Genomic DNA, 25,562 nt, shown 5'->3' on the forward strand with positions numbered 1-25,562 from the left:
ATACATTGAGATGCGACGTAAGGCAAAGGCTAAACAAGAGGCATATGATGATGGTGTATGCTAGGTTGAACACTAAAGAAAGAGAAAAAGATCTATACAGGTTGGCCAGACAGAGGGATAGAGATGGGAAGGATGTGCAGCAGGTTAGGGTGATTAAGGACAGAGATGGAAATATGTTGACTGGTGCCAGTCGTGCGCTGCATAGATGGAAAGAATACTTCGAGGAGTTGATGAATGAGGAAAATCTCTGTTGTAGAAATGAAAGAGTACATTCAATGATTGGAACCAGCACTCTAATATAGCCTTATGCTTTCCTTTTCTCTACTCTTAACTCTCATCAGTTTCCTCTCTTTGTATAATATAGCACTTGGCTTGATTTGCAAATGTGCAGTGTACGTATGTCATGCGAATAATATCATGCGGACGCTCCTTTATGAAAGTTATTAATGATAACCACCTCCTTGCACGAAATAGACTTAAAAAAAAAAAAAAAAAAAAAGCCAGATAATTATAGTTGATGCTGCGGTCTTATTTCTTTGAATGTGAATTCATTTCCGTGACATCCGGTGTGTATTTATAAAGTCATATAATGCTATAATTTCATCAGCACATTATGCCAGTTGGAGATATGTAGTTTGCTGCAAACTTCCGCTTAATGGGACGTTATTTGTGTATCGCCATACGAGCTTGTGATCCATATATGCTGATATATGCAGAGCCCGCAGGGTGTGCCCCCCCCCCCGCTGTCTTCAGTTTCAGTCCGTAATAAAGGAGCTTATTGTTGAGTCTGGTCCTTGGGGCTTCTCAGCCTGTCTGAATACCGTCACAGACACGATGTTGATAAGTAAAAATTGAGCAACATCAAACTATTTCTGACCCTCGGCATATTCTAAAAATAATGTAATCATTTGATAATGCCTGTGTGGGTTCACTAGTATGCCATAAAACAAGCAAGTAACAATGTTCCATAAAATAAAATCAAGACGTGCGACTGAGACGACGAAGAGAGAGAAAAAAACAACCTCTGAACATCAACTTGCATTTGTACGGGCAATGGCAGCAAGTTTAGCAGATAACTTAGCTTTTCAATTTTGCCCCAAAAGAATGCCTCGACTGTCAGTTCAGTCATAGTATTGTCTCGGTGTGGAGAAACCAGTTTTTGGAGAGAGTGCTTCTCTAAAGTCACAGTAGTAACATGTACCGACAATCGACAGAAATCCAACAAGAGCGGGTCAGCCACTGATGGAACGCTGACTGTCCCGCTGTCAAGGTGTCCTTGGGCAAGACACTGAACCCTAAATTGCCCCCCCCCCCCCCCCCCCCCCAGGTTGGCGATGAAAATGAGAAGCTGTTTTTCAATTACCTTACCTGTTTAATAAAGGAAACGACAAGCTCTCCGTCTGCCAACGCTTCGGATGGCGACGGAAAGATGGAAAAATGTTTACGCTTGATGCTAAGACTTGTGATATTCAATGCTTAGCATATTGTAAAAAAAACAAAAACAAAAAAAAAACAAAACCAGAACAGATGGTTATTTCAATTGGAGTTGCTAACAGCTGGCATTATTCACTAACAGTTTGCTGACTGACGGGAGCATAGTGAGTTGGCCAGCATGCGAGCAACATCCCTCTCACGCACTATGACAAATAGAGTCAGGTGTTGCCGCGAGTTAGCACTGCAACAGACAAAACCGCATCGGCTCAAGTTATGAAGCACGATTGCTCAATGATTATAACTCATTTTGGAATGCAGGTACTACAAATCTGTATAATTGAAGCATCATCATTAGTATTTTTATTTTATTTACATTTTTTTAACATGGCTATCTTGAGTCGACGTTGTCACGCGACTGGATGAAGTTTCATTCCAACAAGATTTTGAGTACACATCCCCCCAAAAACCACAATCATATGACGTATGTTAAAAAGCGGTTTGTAATCTGCATATGGCCCTTTAAAAAAAAAAAAAAAAAATCCTATTAGAGTGTAATAGTCATCTTATTGATATGATTTGAAGAGGTAACTGATTGCGGGAAGTCATTTGGATTTATTGAGAGAATTTCAGGGACGTACTGTATTTGAACTCCAGATCACACATTCCCACACAGTTTGGGAAAACAGTAGAACACTAAACATGCCCGCCCCCCCCTCTAACTTCGAATCCTCTGTATCAGTGAGAAAACTCTTTCAATGTCCCACGCTTGGTAGACTGGGTAATCACCAAATAGATGAAAAGAAAATAGTTCACTTAGCCAAGCCGTCCCCCCAACCCCCCGTCACCCTTCCTGCTTCTGTGGACTGTCTGTCGCTGAGGAAAACTTAACAACAGACAAACTTGAGTTTCTAAAAATCTGACATCAGTCGAACGTGTGTCATGTTTCAGCCGTAATAATTCCATCAACGATGTGATGGCGTTTTGACCGTCATTTGTCATCAGCGGCATTTTTTTTACGACTCGACAAACGACAAACGACAACAAACTGTTGTCAAGGACTAGTGCTATATAATTGAAAACAGGTTTTGAATACCGTTACAAAAAAGGTGAATAACCTAAAGATTTTTAGTCAGCAAAAAAAAAAATGTCCTCTAAAAATCATGACTATTAGAGTTTAACAGCAAACATGTTGATACCATTTGAGATGCTGATCATTTGAATTGATTTTGTTTTGTTTTTGTTGTATGTCCTTGGTTTATTTCCATGTATATTGTTGGAAAAGCGCAATAGTATTCAGTCACAGTGTATTCCTTTTGCGATCAGGTCTTTAATTTTCTCGAGAGACAATAGGATCTGAGGTATTGACTTTATTTTTCAGGTCAGCAGGCCCCAACAATATGTCTGAGGATCGTTTTAGGGAGCAAAACAGGAAATGGGGCTAGCTGGGTTCAAAGGGGAGCACGAATAATAGCAGAAAATTCTGTGGCAGGAAATGTCTTGGGGCAGTGGAGCTTGTGACTGAGGACACATGACAACAAGATGCTCTGAAGTACGCTTTGGAGAACTTAGATAGAACATCCATACTGTAAATCTGGAAGAAAGTCTTTTTTTTTTGAAGAGATTCATCATCTTGTTCTTTTAATACATTTAAAATTGCCAAGATATTAACCCGCCTCCCCCCCCCCTGCCAAAATGCAATTAAAGTCAATTAGAAAAATATCTCAAAATGATATTGAGTCATACTCAATGTGTAAATAGTCAATTTCATATCATTTAATCAATAATGGCAAAGACAATTGTTATATATATATATATATATATATATATATATATATATATATATATATAAAATTTTGCTTTTTTTTTTTTTTTTTTTATGCCGCCTCGTTTTAATGTGGGTGAATGTCTCCCATGCTGAAGCAGCCATGCTTAAAGTCCTATTTTCCAAAGGTGATTGGTGATTTAAAGGTAAAGACATTTTGGCATTCAAATTTTGAAAAATATGACTTTAGAATATTTTTTATTCGAAACAATTATGAACTTTGGAGGAAAATGTATTGATTTTCAAAAGGGAATTCAGTGGGCCATGTCTTTACCGTTATCGATCAAATTATATGAAAATGACCCATATATAGTGGTTATGAAAAACACTTACATTCCAAAATGCCACTGCCACCTAGTGGTTATGAAAAAGCCTGCACTTCCGTTCCAATATGACAGGGGTACGTATGACTGCATGATATATGTACAGTTGTGCTCATAAATTTGCATACCCCAGCAGAATTTGTGAAATATTGTTTTTTTTTTAAATATGACTGATGACTGCACAACAACCATCATTCATTTCTTTATGGTTATGTTTTGTTTAATGATAATGCTTTCCCGAAATGCTTTGACCCTTTAATTTGAATCCCATTAAAATACAATTAAATGTGTTTCGCCTGGTCCTTCATGTGTTCTTTAAAGAATTGTACCCATCTTACAAATTCTGCCTGGGTCATCAAACATATGAGCACAACTCTTGTGTTTTCTAAATTACTAAATAAAAGTAGTGCTGTGAATTTCAGAACAAGAGCAAGTAAATTAAAAAAAGGATTCAGTGTTCAAATAAAGTGCTTAACTTCAGAATAATTCTTTGGACAAAACTAACAAAATACAGATAACACTTCATGTTTTGATCATATGGGTAGACGCAAAATCATGCATTGTAAAAATGCATTATACATCGGTAGAAGGGTTTTCCAGAATTTTGAGTTTAACTTGGGGGGTGCGTATTATACATGGGTGCGGATTATACACGAGAAATTACGGTACTCTTTGACTTTACTTGGTGATTACAACACCTTTGATGACTGGGATTCTGATGAGGGATTGAGGCCAAAATGAAGAGACAGAAGCCGCACAAACAGTTCACTCCGTAAGATTTCAATCAACTTGCAGTTGAGAAGGATGAAATCAATGCAAACAAAACAGCAAAATAGGTCAGCAAAACTGAGAAATACGAACTGCTCACGTTACCGTTGATGTTTTGATTGATACCCTGCAACAATTTTATGCCGCCGTCCAGTCAAAGAAGCCTGATTTGTGTCCTGTTTTAAACTTAAAACCATGGAGTCACCGTCGAATGACTGTGCACTGGTGAAATAGTTTTATTGTGTAGTCAGTAGAACTCCAGAGAAGAACACACATTCCAACTACAGTTCAGGAAAGCGGTAGAACACTGCAAATGTTTTGTTCCCTTCCCTGTGAATCCTCTGTAGCAGTGAGAAAACTGTTTACGATAGATCTGCCATGCCTTGTAGACTGCGTAATCACTAAATAGATGGGGTGGGGGTGGGGGGGCGGGGGGACTTGCACTCCCATTCTCTACTTAGCCCACCCCCATTCCACTACTTTTGTAGACTGTCCCTCGCTGAGGAAAAAAACAAACAAACAGCGAAGCTTGAGTTCCTAAAACTTGACATCAGCAGTATGCAACATTTTCCCATGATAATTTTGACAACTATGTAGAGGCAGTGTGTTATTTGTTATTATTATTATTATTATATATATTTTTTGACGTAAACAGGGGAATAAGAGCAAGCTGTTGTCAAGCGAGTGGCTAAGCAGCCTAAAGCGTCCAGAGTTTGGCCTTTCTTTCATCCAGGTCAGGTTTCATAAGGGTTCCAGAGTTGGTCGACTTGAATGCAGAAGGGTTTTATGTGTGCATCTTAGTATCTCTAATCCCCTTTGTCTGTCGTTGAATCCTCACCACACAGGACTAGACTGCCTGAGGCAAAGGAAGTATGTATTTTTTGTATTTTTTTTTTATATCAGGTCAGTCTGAAGCAGGCTAATGCAGGCAGAATAAAAGGAGCCTGTTAATCGCTTTAACAACGTCCGAATGGTGAACTGGTTGAGCAAATGGTTAATTAGCATGCTGGGCATATTACGCTCTCAAACTGAGTGGAAAAAGAGGATCTGATTTTCTTAAAGATCCACGGTTATTTATTGAAAAACCAATTTGAAGGATATTTTTTTCATTTGTGTGAAGTTTTGACAGTTAAGATTTTTTTCCCCAAATTCAGTTTCATAATATAAATAATAAAGTATAGAAATTTGTGCTCAGTGGATTATTTTTTGCCAATACATTGAGACATTGGAGAGTCTGTTTATTTAAAAATAAATAAAAGTAGTTTCCGATTATCAAACAAATTTTAATATCTCACACAACCCAAGTATGCAAAGTGCAGTTTCAGTATGAAAATTATATTCATGGACCACGATGAAAAAGTAATTGCCTCCCTTGTTAAATCAAAAATGATTTAACTGTGATTAACCACAGTTTTTGGACAGTTGCAGGAACTGGGCGACAAGCCTGCATAGAGGGTAAGATGTCCATAAAAGTTATGAACAGAATCGGTGTCAAAGGGCAGCCTTGGCGGAGTCCAACCCTGACCGGAAACGAGTCCGACTTACTGCCGGATATGCGGAACAAACTCGGACTCCCGTCGTACCCCATACTCCCGAAGCACCCCCCACAGGACTCCCCGAGGGACACTGTCGAATGCCTTCAGCAAGTCCACAAAACACATTTAGACTGGTTGGGCGAACTCCAAGGGACCCTCGAGGACCCTGCCGAGGGTGTAGAGCTGGTCCACTGTTCCACGGCCAGGACGAAAACCACACTGCTCCTCCGGAATCTGAGATTTGACTTCCCGACGGACCCTCCTCTACAGCACCCATGAATAGACCTTACCAGGGAGGCTAAGGAGTATGATCCACCTGTAGTTGGAACACACCCTCCGGGGACCACCACCCCAGTCTGCCAATCCAGAGGCACTGTCCCTGATGTCCACGCGATGCTGCAGAGGCTTGTCAACCAGGACATGAAGGAAGGAAGGAGCTGGAAGAGCCGGTGACCGGGATGTGGAGGGTCTGAGAGGATTTTGCACGCTCTTGTCTTAGTTCTGGCAGCATGCAAGTCCTAATGGCTGGGTAGGGGGGTACCGACAATCCTTTCAGCAGTTTGGATTGTCTGTTGCAGTTGGAGTTTGTCCTTTTTTGTAGCAGCACCAAACCAGACAGTGATGGAAGAACACAGGACTGACTCGATGACCGCTGTGCAGAACTGCCTCAGCAGCTCCTGTGGCAGGCCGTGCTTTCTCAGAAGCCGCAGGAAGTACATCCTCTGCTGGGCCTTTTTGAGGACGGAGTTGATGTTGGTCGCCCAATTCAGGTCCTGAGAGACTGTAATTCCCAGGAACTTGAAGGTCTCGACGGTTGACACAAGGCAGCTGGACAACGTGAGGGGCAGCTGTGGCAAAGGATGCCTCCTGAAGTCCACGATCATCTCTACAGTCTTGAGCGTGTTCAGCTCCAGGTTGTGTCGGCCGCACCACAGCTCCAGCCGCCCCACTTCCTGTCGATATGCAGACTCGTCATGAGGCCGATGACAGTGGTGTCATCTGCAAACTTGAGGAGTTTGACAGCCGGGTGCGCTGAGGTGCAGTCGTTCGTGTAGAGAGAGAAGAGCAGCGGAGAGAGGACACCCGCCCCAGTGCTGATGCTGCATGTGGATGAGGTGGTCTCTCCCAACCTCACCTGCTGTGTCCTGCCCGTCAGGAAGCTGTAAATCCACTGGCAGATGGCAGGTGAGACGCTGAGCTGGAGAAACTTGGATGAAAGGAGTTCAGGGATGATGGTGTTGAACGCTGAGCTGAAGTCCACGAACAGGATCCTCGCGTAGGTCCCTGCACTGTCGAGGTGTTCTAGGATGAAGTGCAGTCCCATGTTGACTGCATCATCCACAGACCTGTTCGCTTGGTAGGCAAACTGCAGGGGGTCCAGCAGGGGACCTGTGACGCTCTTGAGGTGGCCCAGCACGAGACGTTCAAAGGACTTCATGACCACAGATGTCAAGGCGACAGGCCTGGAGTCATTTAGACCCGAGATTGCAGGTTTCTTGGGGACTGGAATGATGGTGGAGCGTTTGAAACAGGATGGTACTTCGCACAGTTCCAGAGATCTATTGAAGATCTGAGTGAAGACTGGCGCGAGCTGGTCCGCGCAGACTTTGAGGCAGGAGGGCGACACATGGTCTGGGCCTGCCGCTCTGTTAATCTTTTGTTGTTTGAAGATGCGTCTCACATCCTGTTCGTGGATGGTAAACGCGGAAGTCAGAGGTGTGATTGGGGTCGGGGGTGCGGCCGGATGGGTGTGGGGTGTGAAAGTGTCCTTTTCAAATCTGCAGTGGAAGGTATTCAAGTCGTTGGCAAGTGTGCTATTGTTCTCAGCTTGGGGGGATCGTCGCTTGTAATTAGTCAGCGATTGGAATGCATGCCAGACTGATTTAGAGTCGTTAGCGCTAAACTGTTTTTCCAACTTTGCTGCATAGTTCCTCTTTGCAATGTTAATTTCTAAAGTAATTTTCCCGACACTTATTGCTGCAAGTCAATTGTCTCAGCTGACAGAATTTACTAATTCGATCCTGTGTACACCATGACTGAGATTGACGAGCTGCAGCGGAAATGTCACAAAATGCAAAAGCATTGTACATCAACTTCTTGATATGAAAGATCAGATCAACTCTCTAAGTATATGTAGATGATGACGTTATTGATCATGTTTTTTTTTTTAATGCAGCTTCTGTCCATGTAATGAAATGCGTAGGGTGCCGTTGCTGAATATTTACTAACTGTATTGTTTTCATTTGGGGCAGAAATGGGCTGGTATGTCACATTCTCACAAATTTGGACCTCAAACTGGAATAAATACTTCATAGATTTAAGTACACAGCAGCTGATAAAGTGCACATTTAAAATATAACAAAGTTTTGACATCTTGGGTTGAGTTCTCCTTTATTGTGAAACTACCAGGTGAAATATGAATAAACTTTCATTTTCGGTGCCTCACGTTCCCCTGAACTTAATATAGATCAACGCCATGGAATTATAATGGACGTTAGTAACTGCAAACCTTTACGACTCTTGTTCAATTGTTTGTAAAATGTAAAATAAAAGTCATTTACAGTGAACCCGTGGTACAACACACTTGCACGTTTATTACATTACTGATGCAACCTGTTATGAAGAGGCCAAATGCGCACTAGAAGGTAAAAAGCTGTGCTTGGATTAAGGTTTAAGTCCAAGGGCCAGAGGTAAATTAGGGTTCACAGATTTTTGAAATTGATAGAAAAGTAAGTGTTAGCCCTCTCGGTCAGGGTGAACCTTTTCAATGATGCTGTTAGTCTTTAATGTGAAAACCCGCAGATAAGACCCTGCAAAGAATGAAATTAATGGAATGTGGTTCCGGGGCAGACTGTGATTAAAAAAATAAAAGCCTAGACTTAGTCTCTCAAGATAATACACTGTTCCAAATGATTTAGTTCTATTACGTTCCATTAAAGCTGTACCCTGTTGAGTTTCAACACCAGAGGCTAGATTTTCATATCTCTCCCAAACTGTGAAGTGCCTCCATTAACTAGTTCATTCGACAACAAGCGGTCTTTGTGAGGGAACCTTGAAATAAATGGTTACATTCATTCATTCATTTTATTTGTCAAGTAGTGCCTTCCAGTACTCATGTCTCTAGGAAGTAGGACATAAGTGGATGGTCTTTGGGTTTGGAGAGAACATAAAATTGCACAATCTCACCATTAAAAAGGAAAACAAATAACGTGTGTAACCTTGCAGTGGGGGTAAGTGTCATGCATAAATTACAAGCGTACATATTGGGTGTCTAATGGGTCTTGCAGAAACTATAAAAAGCCTCTTTTCAGTAGTGTGCAAATTAGTCATGGTCAATTTTGCCCGTCAGCTCAGTATGTTAGATAAGATTTTATGAATCCAATAGCGGGAAATTCAGTGGTTAGAGCAGCAAAAGACAATACAATAAAAAAAGAACCATATCAAATGAAGACAAAATATGTTTGAAACTTAGAGCTACTTCTTGGCTACTGATTAATGCCAAGGGCTACCAGTTTGATACATACTTCTGAAATTGTAAATTTGCTAACATTTTCTTCAATTATGTGATTCATAATAATGAATTATATTCACCTATGTGAAGACACTGATCATGTTAATATTTTCTCACAATGATTATTAACAATTATTTTACAAGGCAGGAAATACAGTCCCCTCCAAAGGTGTTGGAACGGCAAGGTCAATTCCTTTGTTTTGGTTCTTTACTGAAGACATTTGGGTTTCAGATCAAAAGATGAATATGGGACATACGTTCAGAATTCCAGCTTTCAAAAAGTATCGTGACAGACATTATTAAATTAACTTAAAGTGAATAACATTTAATAGTTAATATTTTTATTTCAATAACTGCATCAAGCCTGCGACCCAATTGACTTCACCAGACTGTTGCATTCTTCATTTGAAATGTTTTTCCAGGCCTTTACTGCAACCTCTTTCAGTTCTTGTTTGTTTCTGGGTGTTTCTCCCTTCAGTCTCCTCAGGAGGTAAAATGCATGCTCTATTGGGTTAAGGTTCGGTGATTGACTGGGCCAGTGTAAGAGCTTCCACTTTTCCCCCCTGATGAAATCCTTTGTTGTGTTGGCAGTGTGTTTTGAGTCATTGTCTTGTTGTATGATGACGCTTCTCCCGATTAGTTTGGATGCATTTTTCTGTAAATTGCCAGACAAATTGGTTTTGTCGACTTCAGAATTCATTCTGCTGCTATCATCATGAGCTACATCAATAAAGACTAGTGAGCCCATTCCAGAAGCAGCTATGCAAGCCCTACCCATGACATGTCCTCCATCATGCTTCACTGATGAGCTTGTGTGTTTTGGATCATAAGCAGATCCTTTCTTTCCCCATACTTTGGCCTTTCCATCGCTTCGGTCGAGGTTAATCTTGGTCTCATCGGTCCATAAAACGTTTGTGGCTCATCTCTGTACTTCTTTGCAAAATCCAATCTGGCCTTCTGTTTCTTTTTGCTGATGAGTGGTTTTCATCTTGTGGTATGGCCTGTATATTTCTTCTCTCGAAGTATTCTTTGAACAGTGGATTGTGATACCGTCACCCTCTGCCCTGTGAAGGTTGGCAGTGATGTGACTGACTGTTGTCTTTGGGTGTTTCTTCACAGCTCTCACAATGTTTCTGTCATCAACCGCTGTTGATATCCTTGGCCGACCTGTTCAATCTCTGTTGCTCAGTACACCAGTAGTTTCTTTCTTTTTCAGGACATTCCAAATTGTTGTATTGGGTATGCTCAATGTTTGTGCAATACCTCTGATCGATTTTCCCTTTTCTCTCCACTTCAAAATGGTTTGCTATTCGCCGATAGACAACTCTCCGGTCTGCATGTTTGATTAACAGCAAATACAGTTTTCACAGGTGAAACCCAACGCCAAGAACAAGCACTATCTAGCAAGCAATCTAAAAGTCGACACCTGAGCAACTAGAAACACCCATCAGTCTCATGCTCCAATACTTTTGCTCACTTGAAAAGTGGGTGGGTTCAAACAAAAGATGCTCTGTCCTGAGTTGTTGAACACATCTAGATGTAAATACCATGAAATAGAAACTGGAATTCTGAACTTTTGTCTCATATTCATCTTTTGGTCAGAAACCCAAATTGTCTTCAGTATCAAACAAAAACAAAGGAAACACTGTATTTCTATAAATCTCGGCAAGTGTTTACAATTTGAAATGAGCACTTGTACAACATTCAAAGGAAATCACAATGTCCCATCACTGGTGAGCTTTTCTTAGAACAGGCCCACGGGCTACTCATGTGCTACTTGGGGGCTACAAGCTGCCTACAGGCATCACATTGGTGACCCCTTCTCCAGAGCATTAAGTTGAAGTTGACCCTTCTCGAGAGTATTAAATTGAAGCTACAATATTATGGTGCACAAATATATATTGCACCCTGTGTTTTATGACACAGAAAACACTGTGTGAATATGTATACAGTGGGAGGACAAAGTATGTGAATTTCTGAATACATTGGTCATAAAATGTAGTCTGATCTTCATATAAATCACAAGAATTAACAGTATGCTTACACTAATACCACGCAAACAATAGTTTTTTTTTTTCATATTTTTATAGAGCATAACATGCAAACATTCATAGGACGGAGGAAAAAATGAAGTGAACCCTTGGATTTAATAACTGGTAAACCCTCCTTTGGCAGCAATAACCTCAACCAAACCTTTCTTGAAGTTGCAGATCAGACTTGCACAATGATCACGATGAATTTTGGACCATTCCGCTTTACAAAACTTGCAGTTCAGCAAGATTTCTGGAATGTCTGATGTGAATAGCTGTGTTCTCTCCACAGCATCTCAATCGGGTTGAGGTCAGGAGTTTGACTTGGCCACTCCAGAGCACTTATTTTCTTCTTTTGTAGTCATTCTGTTGTTGATTTGCTTCTGTGTTTTGGATCATTGTCCTGTTGCAACAGCCATCCTCTTTTGAGCTTCAACTGTTGAACAGACGTCCTCAAGATCTTCTGCAAAATATCTTGATAAACTTGTGAATTCATTTTTGCATTGATGTTTGCAAGCTGTCCAGGCCCTGAGGTGTTAAATCATTCCCATACCATGATGCTTCCTCCACCATGTTTGACAATTGGGATAAGGTTTTGATGTTTGTGTGGTTTGCCTTTTTTTTTTCCACAAATGGCGTTGTGTGTTCCTCCAAAACAATACAACTTTGGTTTCATCTGTCCACAGAAGATTTTGCCAGTCGTGCTCTGGAACATCCAAGTGCTCTGTATCAACTTCAAACGTGCAGCAATGCCTTTTTGGACGGCATCGGTTTCCTTTTTGGTGATTTCCCATGAACCCTATTCTTGTTTGTTATCTATGGTAGATTTGTCAAATGAGAAGTTAGCTTGTTCCAGTGATTTCTCTAAGTCTCCAGCTAGCACTCTAAGGTTCTTTTTTTTTTTACCTCATTGAGCATTCCACTCTGTGCTCTTGCAGTCATCTTTACAGGCCAGACACTCCTTAAAAGAGAAACAACAGTGCTTAACTTACTCTATAAATACATTATACTGTATGTCTAACCATGGACTGATGGACATGAAGACTTTTAGGCTACATTCACACTGAAGCGCATGATGCTAATTTCGATTTTTTGTTAAATCGAATCTTTTTACGTAGTCGTTCACGTTACAAAACCAAATGCGACTTCTAATGTGGACGGAATGGGTACGTGAAGTGACACGCATACGCACAAAACACGATGTCACATTGCGCACAACCACGAGACGCTTTGTGTTTGCAGAAGTAAATATTGCCCCTTGAGTAGGTCTCATCATGACGCATTTGTGACAATTTTAAGGATTTTGCGCAACCGGAGCCAACATTTTCTTTATTCATTCATTCATTCATTTCGTACCGCTTATCCTCACTAGGGTTGCGGGCGTGCTGGAGCTTATCCCAGCTATCTTCGGGCGTGAGGTGGGGTACATTCTGAACTGGTCGCCAGCCAATCACAGGGCACATATAATTAACCTACCATGCATGTTTTGGGGATGTGGGAGGAAACCGGAGTGGCTGGAGAAAACCCACGGGGAGAACATGCAAACTCTACACAGGCGAACAAAAGTGTGTCTTAACTTCCATCCATCCATCCATTTTCTACCGCTTATCCGAGGTTGGGTCGCGGGGGCAGTAGCTTTAGCAGGGACGCCCAGACTTCCCTCTCCCCAGCCAATTCATCCAGCTCTTCCGGGGGATCCCGAGGCGTTCCCAGGCCAGCCGAGAGACGTAGTCTCTCCAGCGTGTCCTGGGTCTTCCCCGGAGTCTCCTTCAGGTAGGACGTGCCCGGAACACCTCACCAGGCAGGCGTCCGGGAGGCATCCGAATCAGATGCCCCAGCCACCTCATCTGGCTCCTCTCAAAGTGGAGAAGCAGCGGCTCTACTCTGATATCCTCCCGGATGACCGAACTTCTCACCCTATCTCTAAGGGAGAGCCCGGACACCCTGCGGAGGGAAATCATTTCGGGAGCTTGTATCCAGGATCTTGACCTTTCGGACACGACCCACAGCTCATGACGATAGGTGAGGGTAGGAACGTAGATCGACTGGTAAATTTAGAGCTTCGCCTTTCGGCTTAGCTCCTTCTTTACCACAACGGACCGATACAAAGTCTCACGGCAGACGCTGCAACGCTACGCCTGCCGATCTCCTGTTCCATTCTTCCCACACTCGTGAACAAGACCCCAAGATACTTGAACTCCTCCACTTGGGGCAGGATCTCATCCCCAACCTGGAGAGGGCACGCCACCCTTTTCCGACTGAGGACCATGGTCTCAGATTTGGAAGTGGAACCTGGCGAAGGTGTAGAGCTGGTGCACTGTTCCACGGCCAAGACGAAAACCACACTGCTCCTCCTGAATCCGAGATTCGACTTCCCGACGGACCCTCCTCTCCAGCAACCCTGAATAGACCTTACCAGGAAGGCTGAGGAGTGTGAACCCCCTGTAGTTGGAACACACCCTCTCCTCCCCCTTCTTAAAAAGGGGGACCACCATCCCAGTCTGCTAATCCAGACGCTCACCTTCGAGCCCCACCTCCAGAGGGGGGCCCCGGTAACCCGCGTCCGGGCAAGGGAAACCTCAATCCATTAATATTTTTCATCATAGGAGTCTTTTCGCCGTGCTTTTTCTGGCCCCGCACCTAGGACCTGTTTGCCATGGGTGACCCAACCAGGGGCGTGATGCCCCAGACAACTTAGCTCCTTGGATCATTGGGACACACAAACCCCTCCACCACGATAAGGTGACGTCTACCAGGAGGGAATGTCTTAACTTTGTGCTCCCTCTCACGATGTGCCTCAGCCTAGGCTTCAAAATAAAAGGCTACATTCTTAAAACAGGAAGTCAAGTTGCACATATAAACCATTTGACTTGATAAAACAGTTGCAAATAAGTATTTTAAGAATGCTATATAAAATTTTTCGCTGAAACATTAATTCATGAATATCAAGTCAATTGGGTTTGTTCCACACAGATTGCCTTTTGGTTCATAGGTTTGATATTGATACTGGTTATAAAGATCCCAGAGTCAAATGTTCGTTTTAGTCTATGCTGCGGGCTGCTAAGAAAATGGATGTTCAGAATTTTATTTTAAACATGCAGGCTTTTTTGACCCAGCCCCCTTAAAGAATCAAAATCGAGAGTCATTTGGAATCGGAATCGGGACCGGAATCGCTCAAATTCAAATGATGCCCAACGCTAGTACTAACTGTCCTTAAAAGCAAGGTGAGCTCAGACCTTCATGTTTTGTCACTTTATTACTGAAAGATACTTTGTTTTCATCATAGTTTCTAACTCCACCACCAACATGAAAAACACAAGGGGTATAGTTTTGTGTTTAACCCTGTTTATTGACCAAAACAAAATCATAAACATTGACCTTTGTAGAAAAAGTGTGGCACATGGGCAATTGAAGAACTTTTGGACATAGATCTGGATAAAACTGTTAATCAAAGAATTGATTTTCAATTTTGCCGTTAAAGTCCCCTTTGTACTGAGGCCAGGTGACCTCCAAATCCAGGAGATGGTGAAAAAAACTAGCTGTGTGGAGTATTAGTCGTTCCTTTTGTTAAGGACATATGCACCAACTCGAGGACCGAGAACATTATCATGCTTTGCTGATTGCCAATATCGTGTTTGTTAGTAAGCAGGGTTACACAAAAACTATTAAACATTTGCAGGTTCTAAAATGCCAAAGAATGATGATATATGTTTTTTGGCAGGACATTAGTTGTTGTTCCCCCCCCCCCCCAATGATTGTGATGCATTTAAGCAATGAAAGATGATAACAATAAAAGAACAAATCAAAGGTCTTGCAGCACTCTAATTCAAGTCCAAACAATTTTGTGCTATTTTCCCCAGCTTGTGACAGTGGCCTCTGGGGTCCCCACTGCAGTAACAGATGCCAATGCCAGAACAAAGCTCTGTGTAACCCCATCACCGGTGCCTGTATCTGCACTCCTGGATACAGAGGTTGGCGTTGCGAAGAAGTGTGTGAGGTGGGCACCTACGGTACTGGATGTCAGCAGAAATGCCAGTGCCGAAATGGGGCTACTTGTCACCACGTGACTGGAGAATGCAAGTGCTCACCAGGATACACTGGAGCTTTGTAAGTCTGAGTGTGAAAATGGGGTTTTCTGTCTCTAATCCCAGTCGTGAAGTAAACAGTACAGTACAGAACAGTAAAAGCCAAGTCAGCTTTGTGCTGGAAATTATTTAGGAGCGGACAGGCTAATGCTGGCGATAGATTCACAAAGTTATTTTGCACATTGTGTTTCATGTTACTGCAAACATTAGTACAGTGCTGTGAAAAAGTATTTGCCCCTTCTGAAATTCCCATTTCTTTTTGCCGTTTCCCCACTTTAATGTTGAAGATCATCAAGCAAATGTACATATCGTAGAACCTAAGTAAACATAAAATGCTGTTTCTAAATGGTGATTTTATTTATTGTGTGAAAAAGTAATTGCCCCCTTGTTAAATCATGACAGATCACATTTTTTGGGGAAAGCTGAGACCACGCTCAAGCCTGATTACTTCCAGACCTGTTCAAAAAAAAAAAAGATTGTAAATAGAACTTGTCTGACAAAAAAGAAGACGGTCAAAAGCTCTCATAACTGCAACAAAAATGCAATTCAAGAGCTGATGATAAATATAGTAAATGACATCGATCAGTCTTAGAAAGCTATTTGTAAAGCTTTAGGACTCCGCCGAACCACAGCGAAACCTATTATCCTCAAATGGAGAAAACATGGGACATTTGTGAACCGACCCAAGTGTGGCCGGCCTGCAAAAAAATGTGATTGATGGAATCAGGAATTCTGCTCTTTACCAGGAAATCCCAAAGGTGAATGTTTGGCCATCAGTCTGTGACGTCCAGCCGAAGCCCACTCGGTTTACGCAGCACGACAACAATCCAAGTCATCTTCAGTTTAATAAAACAAAATCCGGCCTTGGATCTGATTGAAATGCTCTGGCACTACCTTAAAAAGGCTGTTCGCGCTCGAAAGCACTATAATGTTGCTAAATTAAAACAATTGATTGATTGATTTCAGTTGTTACTCCTGAGGGCGCAACCAGTTATTTGGTTTATGGGGCAATTACTTTTTCACACTGGGCCAGGTAGCTTCTTTTTTAACTTAATAAATAAAAGCACAATTTCAAAAAACTGCATTTCATGTTTACATTTACAAGTATGCCAAAAAAAAAAAAAAAAAAGAATTTGAGAAGGGCGCAAATCCGTTTTCATGGCACTGTATTTTGCCATCACAAGTCTGCTATAAGCGCCCCCGGTGCCGCTTTGCTAATCCTTCTGCGTGGCACCATGCAAGCTGCTGCACCGACATCTTCTCTTTCACTTGTGGAATAAATGCGAAAGACAACTCTTGGTGTTAGCCAATGTTTATTTTACTAATGTAGAAAATGTTCGCCACATCAGATTTGTTTGCCATTAGGCAATTGTGTAGCAGTCACAAATTTCCATGACTTCATGCAGCCTCATGCGGCGTTACCATTGATAATCTCGTTAGAGCACGACAGCTGTGCAATTTTCGTAGCCAGGATCTGCAGCTGCATTCTACTAACTGAAACCCCCCACAGCATAACTGAAAAAAAAAAAAAGTACTGTCTATTGATGATCATCCCCTTATCTGAAGGCCTTTTGAAAACAGCGGTGTAATATTTTAAGGTCTTCAGGCTTTTGGCAATTTTCAAGCCATTAGCACAAACTATTCTCACCATAGCGAGGGTGGAAAAATTCAGTTCAAGTTAGTGTGACAAGAGGATTCTCAAAACAGCATCTTCACACAATGCCTTGTTGGTTTAATAATGCCAAACAGAACAAATCAATTTGGGAAGGTTGTCTATTGAGCATTGGAGCATTTGGTTAGCGTGTCCGTCTCATAGTCTAAGAATCTTGGTCCGAATCATACCCCCCCCCCCCCCTCACCGAGCTCGGACAACTTGATAATTATTCTCTTTTTTTAAATGATTCTATCTTTGAATCCTCTGAGAAGAAAGTGTCTTAACTTGTGTTTGTCCTCAGTTGTGAGGATGCATGCCCCCCAGGTAAACACGGGCAGCAGTGCGAAGAGCGGTGTCCCTGCCAGAACGGCGGCATATGTCACCACGTGACCGGAGAGTGCGCTTGTCCGGCAGGATGGATGGTATACACACATTCCTCACGTATTCTTTCTCCAGAAAAAAAATACATCGTTTCTTTTGTTGATACTCATATTGTATGAGATAACATGCTCTTTTAGGGTAGTACGTCACAAAAAAATACACTGATTGGCTGACTGGCACACGTGACCGAAAGGCTGTGTCCTGGAACCAATCAATTGGCCGAGAGGCGCCTTGCTTTACAAGCCGGCCTCCCTTCCAGGTAAACGTTGACCCACGGGCTGGGATAGGCTGCGAGTGGACCTCCGCTTCGCAAAGCCGCATCCCAGCTGGCGCCGTCCACCACCAGGAAGCCACATGAGCTGGCCCCTCGAAGAGATGATCCGCCGAAATATTGAAGCATATTTGAACAGGAGCAATTTAGTGGCGTATTCGTGAGAATTGATCTCAAGTTGAAAGTCGGGTGTGAAATAGCATCACGCGGAGAGAGAAGAATGATTCCGACTCCCCGTTACAACAAATCCCTCATCAGTCCCAAAAATGAAATCATAAAATAGGTCCACTCCACATAAACACAGGTGATCGCATCTGCTTCACAGTCCTGAGTCTGTCCATCTCAGAGCCCTACTGGGTTTATATTCCATAAGCATTTCATTCATGTATTCAGGACCTCAGCAGTTTAGTGATTTGTAGACCAGTAGCAGGACGTTAAAATCTATTCTAAAGCTGACGGGAAGCCAGTGTAAAGACTTTCAAATTGGAGTAATATGCTCTGACATCTTGTTCTGGTCAGAACCCGAGCTGCAGCAGTGTAATGCTCTTTTTAGGGAGTCCAGTCAAAAGACCAAGGACTAAGGATTCCCATGCCTTTAAGAGACTTAACTTGAATTTTTGGACTCAAGCAAAGAAATCACGGTTAGTAGGCAGTATCCAATTTCTAATGTTATCAATAAAAACTAATACGACAGTAAATACTGTAAAATGTGTGAAAAGATAATTTCTCAATGCAAAGTTTTGTTATCGGAAGCATAGCATGATTATTACTGCAGCAATAATAGCGTTTTGGAGGTACATTGTACGAATGTAAACATTGGATGGACGGGGATAGAAGTGCACGGTAATATATGATTTGAAAATGTCTTTTTCACAAAAACCTGGAGGGAAACACACAGACACACAAACAAACGCACTCGGGCTCGGCCAGCAAGACAAAATACTTTTTCCGGTTCTCCTGCTCTCGCATCTTTGGCCCACATGTACCGTGAACCTTCCTGTAACACAGTGAGCTTTCCCACGATATCGGAATAATTATTGTACCCTGACATTAATACCGCGATAAAACCAAACCACGAGATTAGGCTTTACACGATCAGGATTTTTGGAGCCGATCACCGATCAGCGAGTAGAAAAAAACGATAACCGATCACCGATCCAATCGCAAGATGGAGGAATGTGTCTATTTAAATGACCTGTTCAACCGACAAGGTTTTTCTTTATTTTTTTTTAAATAACTTTCAGGCCGTCAGATATTTCCAATACTACATCAAAAGAGGCGCGACAAGGCTAAAAATAAACTAGCTTTTGGATTCAAATATACTGTGCAGTATATTTGTCTTTTGCATTGATCGGATCGGCGAATTATGACAATAAAGCCGATCAACTTAAAATGCTAAATATCGGCCGATACCGATCAGCCCGATAAAATCGGTGTAAAGTCTACATGAGATATAGATATCGGTACATCTGTACTTAATGGTGAACGACCAATTGGTTTTCTTCGATAATCAACTGTTTTCTTAAATTTACATTGAGCAGCAAACTCCATTTTATTGTGTGTAACGTTTTCTGTGAGGCATTTTCAAACACAAATGAAAATAAATAAAACTCAAATATAAATACATTGCAGATGAAATGTAGCAGTTTTTGTAAGTATCAAAAACATAAGGCATGAATTAGAACAGTAGGTTCATGGCTGTGTGTTTTTGAGCTTAGACCAGACAAACTAGACTAAAATGAAGACAACTCAAGAGGAAACACAAATATTACACACACACACACACACACAGCGGCCGAAATAAGCATTTAACGCGTCACCATTTTTCTCACTAAATATATTTCCAAAACTGCTATTGATTTTCACCAGATGTTGGGAACAACCCAAGCAATCTATACATACAAACAAAGTAGAAAAAAATAAGCTTGGAAATTCAGTTTTGTGTAATAATGGGAAATGACACAGGGGGAAAGTATTGAACATGCCAACTGTTATTTATTTAATACTTTCTACAAAAGTCTTTGTTTGCAATGACAGCTTCAAGACGCCTCCTGTATGGAGAAACTAGTCGCATGCATTGCGCTGGTGTGATTTTGGGCCATTCCTCCACACAAGTAGTCTTCAAATCTTGAAAGTTCAGTGGGTTCTTTTATGGATGTTGAATTTCAGTTCTTTCCATTGATCTTCGATTGGATTCAAGTCAGGTGAATCGCTGGGCCATTCTAGAAGCTTTATTTTTTTTCTTTGAAACCAATTGAGAGTTCCCTTGGCTGTATGTTTTGGATCATTATCCTAATGAAATCTCCACCCTCGTTTCATTGTCATCATCTTCGTAGATGGCAGCAGATTTTTGTGAGGATTGTCTCGGTAGATTAGCCCATTCTTCTCAGTACATTAGCCCATTCTTCCGTCCTTCAATTGTGTGAAGTTTACCAGTACCATTTGCTGAAAAGCAGCCCCACACCATCGTGTTCCCACCTCCGAACTTCACTGTTGGTATGGTGTGTTTAGGGTGTTGTGCACTGCCATTTCGCCTCCAAACGTGGTGTGGATTATGGCATCCAAACAGTTCAATTTTGCTCTCATCCAACCAGACTATATTCTCCCAGTATTTAACTGGCTTGTCCAAATGTTGTTCAGCAAATTTTAAACAAGCTTTGACATGCTTTTTTTTTTTTAGCAATGGGGTCTTGCGTGGTGAGCGTGCATACATGTCATGGCGGCGGCGTGCATTACTCACTGTTTTCCTTGTGACAACAGTACCTGCTAATTCCAGGTCTTTCTGAAACTCTCCACAGGTGGTCCTTGGCTCTTGGACAACTCTTCTGATTATTCTTTGCACTCCTCTGTCAGAAATCTTCTGAGGAGGACCCGATCGAGGCAAATTTATTGTGGTATGATTGGCTTTCCACTTACGTCATTTTTTGCTACAATTAATTAGCGATGGTATTGAGAAAGCTCTTTGCTCTTATTCATCATAAGATGTGTCTTCACTCACACATTGGCAATGAGACCTTTTTGGCCATCAATTCGGACTGAAACAGCTGATATTCGTTTGCACTGACAAGGGGCTGGATTTCTGTTTGATTATTGATCGTTTTTAGGTGTTGTCTTGGCTTTCCATGCCTTTTTGCACCTCCCTTTCTTCATGTGTTCAATACTTTTTCCCTCTGTCATTTCACAGTATTACACACAACTTAATTTCTGATCTTATTTGTTCTACTTCCTTTGTATGAATGGATTACTTGGGCTGCTCCCAACATCTGGTGAACATTTCATGTCAATAGCACCTTTGGAAATATATTTCATGAGAAAAATGGTGACGTGTCCATCCACCCATCCACCCATCCATCCATTTTCTACCACTTATCTGAGGTCGGGTCGCGGGGGCAGTAGCTTTAGCAGGGACGCCCAGACTACCCTCACCCCAGCCACTTCATCCAGCTCTTCTGGGGGGATCCCGAGGCGTTCCCAGGCCAGCTGAAAGACATAGTCTATTCAGCGTGTTCTGGATTGTCCCTGGGGTCTCCTCCCGGTGGGACGTGCCCGGAACACCTCACCAGGGAAGCATCCGAATCAGATGCCCCAGCAACCTCATCTGGCTCCTCTCGATGTGGAGGAGCAGCGGCTATACTCTGAGATCCTCCCGGATGACCGAGCTTCTCACCCTATCTCTCAGGGAGAGCCCGGACACCCTGCGGAGGAAACTCATTTCGGCCGCTTGTACCCGGGATCTTGTTCTTTCGGTCACGACCCACAGCTCGTGACCATAGGTGAGGGTAGGAACGTAGATCGACTGGTAAATCGAGACCTTTGTCTTTCGGCTAGGCTCCTTCTTTACCACAACGGACCGATACAAAGTCTGCATCAATGCAGATAGGAGAGCCCACCTCAGAGAACCCAGACTCTGCTTCCTCATGGGAAGGCGTGTCGGTGGAGTTCAGCAATAGAGGCACGGAACATGATCCATTCGGACTCAATGTCCGCCGCCTCCCCAGGAACATGAGCAAAGTTCTGTGGGAGGTGGGAGTTGAAACTCCTTCGGACTGGGGATTCTGCCAGACGTTCCCAGCAGACCCTCACAATCCGTTTGGGCCTGCCACGTCGGACCGCCATCTTCCCCCAGCATCGGCGCCAACTCACGCACCCATGCCCTTCATGGACCACAATCGGCATCCATCTATCTGTCAGTTAAGAGTCTTTCGAAAAGTGTACTGAGAATGGTGTGCTCGTTTACGTTTAGGTTACTTTTAGTTACTTTTACTTACTTTTAAGCTCAAGTAATCAGTAACGTAACTAAGTTACTTTTTCAAGGTAACTGGCAACGCTTCCTTCTGTACATGTTGCCTTTATTAAAAAAATGGCCATTGCAAATGTAAATGGACAGCAAGAGAAAGTGAATATTATAGTAGGATGAAAGCAAGAATTTTAAGAAGAAAATGAAAAGGGGGGAGCTATTCTTCCTTATTGAGTTCTGGCCAATGTGTCATTGGGGTTGGTATATGTACTTATTTACTGTATGAATGTATTGTTGTATTTTATAGGGTACAGTATGTGGACAGCCATGTCCAGAGGGGACATTTGGCCCAAACTGTTCCCAAGAATGCCAATGTCACAACAATGCCTTGTGTAGTTCATCCAGTGGACAGTGTCTCTGCAGCCCTGGATACACGGGAGAACGGTAAGAGATGACACCTTTCATTTCAGCAGGAAGAAAAGTGTTTTTTCAATGATTGGGACATTTATTGAAAAACAATTCAAGGAATGTTATTCTGTTCAATCCACCTTCTAACAGTAGGTGTCAAATATTAGACATGAAATTGACTTGGGTTTGAATCTTCTGGGTGCTAGTCACAGTCATAATGAAACTTAACTCATTCATTCGTTCATCGCAATATCATTTCAAACGTTCGCGAGGGATACTGTATATGATCGCTCCGCTTGTTTTTAGCCTGTTATGAACCTTTGAATGTATTTAAATATATAACTATGTCACATTTTACAGTTTGTCGTGTATGTATTTATTTGTATTTGGTTTTATTTGACTTTGTTTTACTGAATTTGTTATCAGTTGCCTTACCTTGATAAAGAGAGGTTAAATAAAAACATTATTATTTCACCAGTCTAACACTAGAATATAGGTAGTAATGAGTTATTTAGTCTAATCAGAATTTTTGGAATACTCCGCCATATAGTCAAATACAATGAAAAGCTTCACATTATTTCAAATTTTAGAATATGCCAGTGAATAACATGAGCATGAATGTTTAATGCAGTTGTCCTCTTTAGTGACTCCTGTCTGAAATGAGCAAACTGTACAGCTTGTGAAAAATGGAGCAAAGTCGAACTAAATAACCCCCTCCTATCCCATTCACTTTGTCTGGACAATAACAGATAGAAAAAAAAAAACCAACAAGCCTAGTTAGTGTTTTCTTGGACAAATCTTAGCCATGAACCACGACTTTCAAGTCCATATAATTAGCAATATCAGAGGGCATGCACCATATACTTAAGCAAGACAGGAATAGCCATTCCATGTGCCCATTAAGAGTAAATAAGGGTTTGAGTGAAGCCAAATGTCATGGTATAACGCTGCTTGGAAATAAGCAGCAAATGCCGCACCCTATCCTTCTGGAAACCATGAACAGCCTCGTGAGGGCCCCTCGGAAATACGGAACAAATAGTTATTGGTTGATTTGCCAGTGACCGTGCATCGTGTTACATTTGAGGATCTTGTCAATGTGCTTTGCTCGAGTTAAGGATCTTGTGTATGTATCTGTGTGCCCGCGCGTGTGCGTGTAATTGATGGGTCATTCCTGGCTATTGGGGCCTTTTCCGTCCCCCGTGAAAAGACTTCATATTTTACTTTAAGTTCCTGTAAAGTAAATTCACATAATTTGTTTCGAAATGCATTGCACACTATTTTCGTGAACGCCATAAATCCTATGCAGCAGCAGGCGGCGCAGCTGTGCGCCAGAGGCGGGTTAGACCGGTGTTGGTAATTTTGTAGACGGGCCAAAGCTGGCGGATCTGAGGGTGGGCGGGCTGCGCCACTGTAGCAGTGTTTATAGCTGACTTCAGTCGCTGCCAATCAAAGTGGTGTTACGGCTCGTAAAAATCAAAAGCAGGACCCCAGAGCACACAACCAAGATTAAGCGATAAAACAAGACTTAAATCAAGACCGCACCAAATGGTTAACAACAATCACGACGAAGAAACAAAAACAACTACGCTAATAAAAAAAAAAAAAAAAGGATGGAGGGAGCACAACAGGAAACAGACACTGAAAAAATAAGTACGACAAATGACAAACTACTCTAAAAAGAAAATATATGAAAGCGCAACAAATTAATAATAAAAAAAGATTTGGGTGTATATAAGCAAAACTAGATCGGTAACAAAAGAAGCGCAACTGGTAAAACAGAAAACAAGACAAAAGCAACAAACAAAGAACTCGATCTAATCTGCACAAGATTAGAGAGACAGGCAAACAAAACAAGCTAAACGACAAAAGATTATCCAACAAAAAGACAGAGAAACCAAAAACTACTTACTATCGACCGAGAACAAAGAACCAGAGAACTACACTGAGCATGAATAGGAACAAACACGAGGCAATGGTGGTGAGTAGATAATAGTCTGGTGTATGTAAAGCAAAGCTAATTGCGATGTTGACCAGGTATGCACCGGGGGTCCGGCCATCCAAGACAACTGGGAAAAAACAAACAAAACAAAAAAACAGGACCAAGCTAAATCACAGGCAAGCAGCTCCTCTCATTCCCTTGAAATGTGGAAGAGGACAATGCCGTAATTGCAGTGATCTCTGCGTGAGTGGAGAATTGTCACTGCTCTGGCCATGGTGTGGCAACACACAATCTAAGCGGGTATTATTATTATGAAACAGAATGAGCTGGTGATAACCGTTGGCGACTTAAATATTTCCATGGAGGTCAGTATCTGTCTGCCTGTGCCCAGCAGTAGGCATAAGTTCACATTTTAGCTTTTAGCCAGCAAATTGTCTCTCCGCCAGGCGCATTTCTAAGAACGCTCCCTGTACTTCATGGGAACGCCCAGCTTGGAGTAGACCGGTCTGCCAAATTGGCAAAAGTGCGAAAATCAGGATCCACCGGCATTGGCACCCCATCAAAGATGACAATAGACGACAATAGAGCCCATAGCATTACTGTTTTTTACCATTTCCGTGTTCCTGTTATGTTGGGGCTTGGCTAAAAATGTTGCCCAGTGACATAAGTGGGCGACCGGCATGAATTCTCCCTCCCCCAGTGTATAAGAATTAATAATAACAACTAGAGTGACAAAACTATCTGATAAAGTGACAAATAGGTTTGCAATGTTTATTGATAGCCCACCTTTATGTAGCTAACATGAGGTTATGCTCGACTAATACATATTGGGGAGTCATAAATTGGTGGGAAAAAAATATATATTCTGCTGCACACTGGATGAACGCGGTTGATTCTCAGATAGATCAGTGTCTTCTGGCACAGAATTGGATTATACTCTGGTGGCTCAAACATGAACCGATGTCTAGGCATGCGGAAGTCACTAGACGAAGTCGCATCCATTTTTCAGGTCGTAGTTGCAATTTTAAAGCAAATAAATACAATGGAAAGGCACCTTCACTAGTGGTTAGATTTAATTGTCTCTAGATATACAACCCCAATTACAATGAAGTTGGGACGTTGTGTTAGATATAAATAAAAACAGGATACAATGGTTTGCAAATC

The 25,562-nt window shown here is 42.0% G+C and overlaps 1 protein-coding gene across 6 annotated transcripts in view; it reads left to right on the forward strand.

The window, feature by feature from the left end:
* megf10 (multiple EGF-like-domains 10) overlaps positions 1-25,562 on the forward strand; it is an 81,880-nt gene that overhangs the window by 18,542 nt on the left and 37,776 nt on the right. For all 6 annotated transcript variants that reach the window (XM_061799534.1, XM_061799533.1, XM_061799529.1 and 3 more), the window contains 3 exons: positions 15,284-15,530; positions 17,464-17,584; positions 22,359-22,495. In XM_061799534.1, coding sequence (XP_061655518.1) covers positions 15,284-15,530; positions 17,464-17,584; positions 22,359-22,495 — 505 coding nt within the window. The remainder of the gene's footprint in view (positions 1-15,283; positions 15,531-17,463; positions 17,585-22,358; positions 22,496-25,562) is intronic.

The sequence above is a fragment of the Phyllopteryx taeniolatus genome, chromosome 15 (genome assembly GCF_024500385.1).
Source record: "Phyllopteryx taeniolatus isolate TA_2022b chromosome 15, UOR_Ptae_1.2, whole genome shotgun sequence".
NCBI classification, from domain to species: Eukaryota; Metazoa; Chordata; class Actinopteri; order Syngnathiformes; family Syngnathidae; genus Phyllopteryx; species Phyllopteryx taeniolatus.